At 38.5% G+C, this 6,000-nt stretch overlaps 1 protein-coding gene and 1 long non-coding RNA gene across 2 annotated transcripts in view; both read right to left on the bottom strand.

The window, feature by feature from the left end:
• Nucleotides 1–1,689: 1,689 nt before the first annotated feature.
• The window catches only part of TPD52 (tumor protein D52), an 81,764-nt gene continuing 77,453 nt past the window's right edge, over nucleotides 1,690–6,000 (bottom strand). Inside the window, exon 7 of the mRNA XM_048507402.1 lies at nucleotides 1,690–2,003. Within this exon, the coding sequence (XP_048363359.1) occupies nucleotides 1,859–2,003 (145 nt within the window). The 3' untranslated portion in view covers nucleotides 1,690–1,858. The remainder of the gene's footprint in view (nucleotides 2,004–6,000) is intronic.
• On the bottom strand, nucleotides 2,034–2,647 carry LOC125438819. Its single transcript, XR_007245415.1, has 2 exons — nucleotides 2,332–2,647; nucleotides 2,034–2,274 (listed from the first exon to the last, which is right to left on the bottom strand). It is a non-coding gene; the product is annotated as an uncharacterized LOC125438819 (long non-coding RNA).

Raw genomic sequence — 6,000 nt, 5'->3', positions numbered from 1 at the left:
AGCATCAAGTGATCCTAATTAAGCTGTAGGACAAATAGACATTTTGTTTAACTTGAAACAAAATTCAAAGGGCGTAGTGCTCCCAAGAGCACTCCATTATATATGCAAGCAAACAGCTTATACCCACTTCTTTAGAGAACAGCAAAGCTCTGTTCTAGGAAGCAACCCTGCAGTGTTACTTCCTAGAACCTAACCATCACTCTAACTAGCAAATGCCACAGATCCATGCTGTAGTCCTCCCCACCGGTCCCTACAATATGAAGAGCCTCCCTCAACACACATCACACCCATCACAATTAGACTGGTTTAACTAGTATTTTGTATTTTATTTTACATATATTCAACCACACTCTTATAAAGAGTTGCCACAAACTGAGGAAACATCACAGCAAAGTTTTAATTGGATTTAATGGGTACCCTGCCTTTACTTAAGAATATCCAAACAGGTTCTAGATTTATTAATGATAATTATAGCTAAACCTGAAGTAATTCACTTTAATTTGGTTGACAATTCTAGCCAACTCGCAGTCTGCAAGACCAATAGGTTTGATTCACCAGAGCTTTTCCACGGGTAGAAGGAATTCAGTCCCAAAAGCATGACTTTCTTATTGTCTTCCTCCCACCACAGCCCAAAATGCCCTCCTAGAGGGGAGAAGAAAGCTGTATTCCACGGCTGGGATTCCATCTACCCAGCAAAAATTTCCAGTGGATCCAAGCCAATATTTTGTATTTCACAAAAGCAGTCAAGAAAAAAGGCCAACTTTTATTCCTTACTATATTCAAACGCTCTGCATGTGCTTGTGCCATATTTTGTACAGAATATCCAAAAAAGAGAAGGGAGCATAAAAATACAGATTAAAATAAGGTTAAAAGTTATACTTGGCAGTTTCTGAAGATTTAATGCCTGGATCAGTGGCTGCAGACTTTAAAAAAAAAACCCTGGGAGACAAACATGCCGCAAAATTCATGTCCAAACTTTGATAATAAATAATGCTGAAATGAGAGCTCAAGTTAAGGCAGACAGACAAGCTCCATGATTCTATTTCCTTTCCTTTTTTTGTCTTTGGCTTGGAGCATTTCCAATCTGACAAACAACCTCTCATTGATCTGCCTGCAGAATATGCTAAAACATGCCCCCATTCCAAGCATGTTATTTTTTCTAAAGCATCTCATTATACAAAATATGCCGTGAGAAATATTTCAGGGCTGTACTTTCTTTTTTCTTTTTTTAAACGAGAGTTTAAAATAGCAGTGGATTACTCACTATCTGGTCTTCCACGAAACATCAGCTTATTTAAACCCAGTTTTCTAACAGAAACACTAAACAGTTTAAGGGAAAGTATTGTAGTATCTATGCAGAATTTTTAAAAGCTAGGAAAAAACCTATTTAAGGTTCTACTGTGTTTCTAAAAGCATATAAAGGTTCCAAAAATTGATATAGTACACACAATGATACAAGGCACAATTCAGAATGAACTACTCTTTCGTGTATCGTAGACTTGGTAGCATTCTTGCACAACTTCCATTTATTTTAAAAGAGGAATATAATGAAGATCTTTGTAGTTTCTACTTGCTCTGTAATCACTTGATTGCCAGGTTTTACTTTGAAAGCTGCCAAGAACTATGCATAAACAAAATCACAAATTCATGTCTTTTTTCAGAAACAATCAACACAGGTCTTCAAAAAGATCATTATACATAACCAAAGTTTATTTACTTTTAGCTTGTGTTATAAGAAACATTTCAACCTTAAATTCCAATGGACCATGTTGTACACAACAAATAAACTAGACATCTAGACTTACTGAAACAAAGCCACAAGTGAACATACGCAGTTTTATTTATGCATTTACTATTTTTATCTACTTTCTTTGTCTCCCACCAGTCCCAACAGCACTGCTTCAGCTTCCAGTAAAGTTGTATCTGTTTTTGCTCCCAAGAATCTAGATGAGAGTTCAAGGTCAACAAGTCTCAGGCGAACTTTGGTTCCCTTCCGGTATTTCCTAGGAAAAAAGAAGAAAAGGTTATTTAGCATTATGCACACCCTCATCTCATATCTAATATTTGAAACCTGGCAACAGCTTATACCACATCCTTCGTGATCTTCAATAAAACACTTCAAGATAGAAAGCAACTTTCACCGTATTCAATCCTTGTTAAGATTCCAACAGGTCAATCCTAAACAGAATCACACCCTTCTAAGCCCTTTGAGTTCAATTTAGGATTGAAGGAAGTGAAGCACAATTTATTGAAGCACTTGAATTGGGACAGCATCTCTTACTGGAATTAAAAAGATTTGCTTCTTCGGTTTTAACGTGCTACACAACAAACAAAGGAGCATGTGAGCTTGACATTTAAACAAATTTGTGAAAAAAACTGAGATTTATGACATCTAAAATTCAGCCCATGTTTAGCTTGGTATGGTAACAAACACACCAGACTGTCACACAGAACAACCAGCATGTGATGGGGCGGTATATCAAAACTAACAAACAAACACACAAATTTAGGGATGTAACCACCAGCTGATAAACTTGTAAATAAACCAATTTCATTCAATATGACTAAGGCTGTTTCTGCACGGTGCAAATATCCCAGGTTGAGCAAGGGAAATATCCTGGTTAGGCCGAGACATTTGCACGGTTCCTGGTCCTAAAGCGGATTTGCCCCACAATATTTCCCTCATCCCAGGATTTTCAAAAATCGCCAATTTGGTGATTCTTTTCAAAAATCATGGGTTGAATCCACTGCTGTGCAAACACCACAGGAGCAGAACCAGTTTATTTTTCCTGCCCAGCCGCCTGATCTCCCCGCCTCGCCACCTGCCCCTCTGATTTCCACAGCTGACACCATGTCAGTTTTCAACTCTGCTAAGCCTCTGACCATTACAGCCTGCCCTTCCTGAAATGTTCCCCCAAGCACATTTTCTGCTCATGGTATAGACTGAGTGCCATTTCCCCTGGGCTAATCAGGAGTAAAGTCCCAAAATGTCTCCATTTTCTTTTCTGTACATGTACTGATTGCTCGGAGCACATAGCTAGGGAGATGTGTACTTTGGGCCAAATGTTAGCGGGCATATCACGGTGGGAGGGAGTCTCTCGTTTTCCACAAAAATATGAGAATGTGAGTGGGAATGTAATGTGATGCTGTGCCCCATTGTTTTTTGCTGCCGCTTACCATGTTGAGGCCTGCACTGGGCCCTAACCAGAACTGGGAAAAGGGGGGGCTTTGTTTTCCCCCGCTGCTGCCCCAAAACAACAGCCAATCAGAATGCAGAACACCAGGGATGTTTGCGCATACACAGATACTACTGTGGTGTAAATACAAAAGACCCAGGCTTGTGCAAAACAAACTGGAGAATTTCCTCCCGATCTTCACTCGATTCTTGTACAGAAACTGGCAACCATGCAAAGGGAGCAACCGGAATAAAATAGACCCGGATTGTAAGATACCGATTGTAACCTGGTATCATTGGGCCGTGCAGAAATGGACTAAGTAAATATTGACAGGATTGCAGTTCCAGGTATTTTTCTCAAGAGTATTTTTAGTTACTTGAGGATTGCCTTCCCAAAAGCTCTGTGTTTTATGAACTTGTAAGATGGCTCATGTTCAAGTTCAAAAGCTTGGCACTGTGGGTCTATGTGGTGGAAAGATGGCTGGCTACAAGTAAAAAAACAACAACCAATGCTTCCTAATTCTTTCCTATTGAAGAAGAATCCAAAAGTGTTTATATTCTTTTATTTGGTTTGGCTGGGCCTATAGAGATAATGGAAAGAATTCAAAGAATCATAAAATTAATTCCCTGAGTTCGAAGAGACTGTTTTTTTGTCTTGTTTGTTTCCTCACACACACACCTCCGATCCATATATTGCCTGGCAGAATGCTTTTGAAACTAAAAGGAGTTTCAAAAGCAGTTTGTGTAATGTCCTGGGTGCCTTCCATGCAAAGTAAAAACAGAACCACTGGACTGCGGTAAATCTAAGTAATGTTTTGGATCTCAGCCACCATTTCCCCATTTCCTGTTGCCTTATGCAATATGGCTACAATGCAGTGTAGGGGAATCATTTCACTTCCTGGCTGCTGTAGCATGAATTATGGCTTATAAGGTTCATTTCAGTTACTGCATCCTGATATGCAAAACTGCATGCCTTTTTCTATATATATCAGAGAAGCAACAAGGTAGACCATCACCATATAAAACCAATTAATGTAGACACCTCTGCCAGCTTTGACTCCATAAATGGACTCTCAAAAATTGTTCCTGTCTTTAAAAGGCAGTTTCTATCATACTTTTAATGCTTGTATCACATTAGTAATAAAAAAAGCCATGCATTTATATTACGGCATACACAAATCTGCTTTAGTAATTTCAACACAACCTCCAGGTACTTTAATCATACATAATCCAATTATTAAGAAGACAATTTCTATGGTCATGGCCACACCTGCTTACAAAGACGTTCCATGGAACCTTGAAGTGGTTCACATCAGTGTCCATTTGTGCACAGACTTAACTACTTGCTTTTGTGAACAATATTCCCTGAAGCTAGAAAACACCCGGATAAAAGATCAATGGAAAGAGCTTAGAAAGTGGAAACATGAATACTACTTGCAGCAGTTTCCCATAAAACATGTTTTAAGGAACACAAGAGTACAATAGGTTGTTACAGGAAAGCGATTCATGCATAAAAACCCTTCATTCTATTTACAGGTACTACACATAATTGATCCTTTAAAACTGACCTACACAGCATTATGTCTTAGAAGAACAGCTTTTAAAGAGGATTCATAGATGTAACACATCCATTTGCTATTTTCATACATGCAATCCTGTTCTAAAAAGTCTCAAATGTAAAGATTTTAATTTTAAGGGCTTTCTTTTAGAGAACAGCATTGAAGGCTGTACTCACAAGATTGTATTAAGGTTACTTATATGCTTGATACACACTATCATCACCAGTTTAAAACTGTTCTTTGTAACTAGAAAAAAAGGAATAAAAAGCAACACGGCTTCTCACAATAGCAGCAAATTAAATAATAAGCTACCAACAATGAAAACGAGTGTGGTGTAAATTAAACCCAAAATGGTAAGATACAGGTTCAGATTTTCCTTCTCTTATGAAGGTCACTCATCCAAGTGAAGGTTACTAGTGTACATTGAACAAAGACCTTAAACTACTGTTTGAAACTGCTTTATTAACCACAGTATATCTTAAAACTATGAATTAAGTAAATATATGCACACAAACACTGTGGCTTGACTGCTGGCACCACCCTCATCACAATACCAGTTGGGTCTCTGCAGGAGATGTGAGGAAAACAGCGAAGATGAAGATGGGGCAGATTACTTGAAGGACCATCTACTCTCTTATAAATCTGCCCATTTATTAAGCTCATCCAGGAAGGGCTCTCTCTCCATCCCATCAGTACATTTGATAGGGACTCAGGAGAGAGTCATCTCAGTAGTGGCACCTAGACTCTGGAACCCTACAAAAGGCCAGCTTGTTCCTTCCTTGCTATCCTTCTGTCGTCAGGTGACAGTGTTTTTATTTCAGACAGCCTTTGACATCTAGCGCTAACAATTGAGATCTTTGCAAGCAGAGATTTAGGTTTTTAGGTGAATTTTATTGTTTTTTATTTTTTACCACTATTGTGTGATTTTATTGTATTTTATTTATTATATCTTATTATTATTGGTTACTGTTAGATTTTATTGTATTCTGTAATCACCTTGAATATGGACAATAGAAAAGTGGGGCATAAATACTTTTAATAAATAACCTTTTTAAAGGCAACCCAGGGTCTGATTGTATTGTCGAAGGCTTTCAGGGCCAGATTCAACTGGTTGTTCTGGGTTTTCCGGGCTGTGTGGCCGGATTCAACTGGTTGTTGTGGGTTTTCTGGGCTGTATGGCCATGGTCACATAGACCATGGCCACACAGCCCAGAAAACCCACAACAACCAGGGTTTGATTGATTATCTGACAGATGACTCATGATT

Source organism: Sphaerodactylus townsendi, linkage group LG09, assembly GCF_021028975.2.
Source record: "Sphaerodactylus townsendi isolate TG3544 linkage group LG09, MPM_Stown_v2.3, whole genome shotgun sequence".
Lineage (NCBI taxonomy): Eukaryota > Metazoa > Chordata > Lepidosauria > Squamata > Sphaerodactylidae > Sphaerodactylus > Sphaerodactylus townsendi.
The sequence above is the reverse complement of the archived record's forward strand: the minus strand, read 5'-3'. Positions and strand labels throughout refer to the sequence as shown.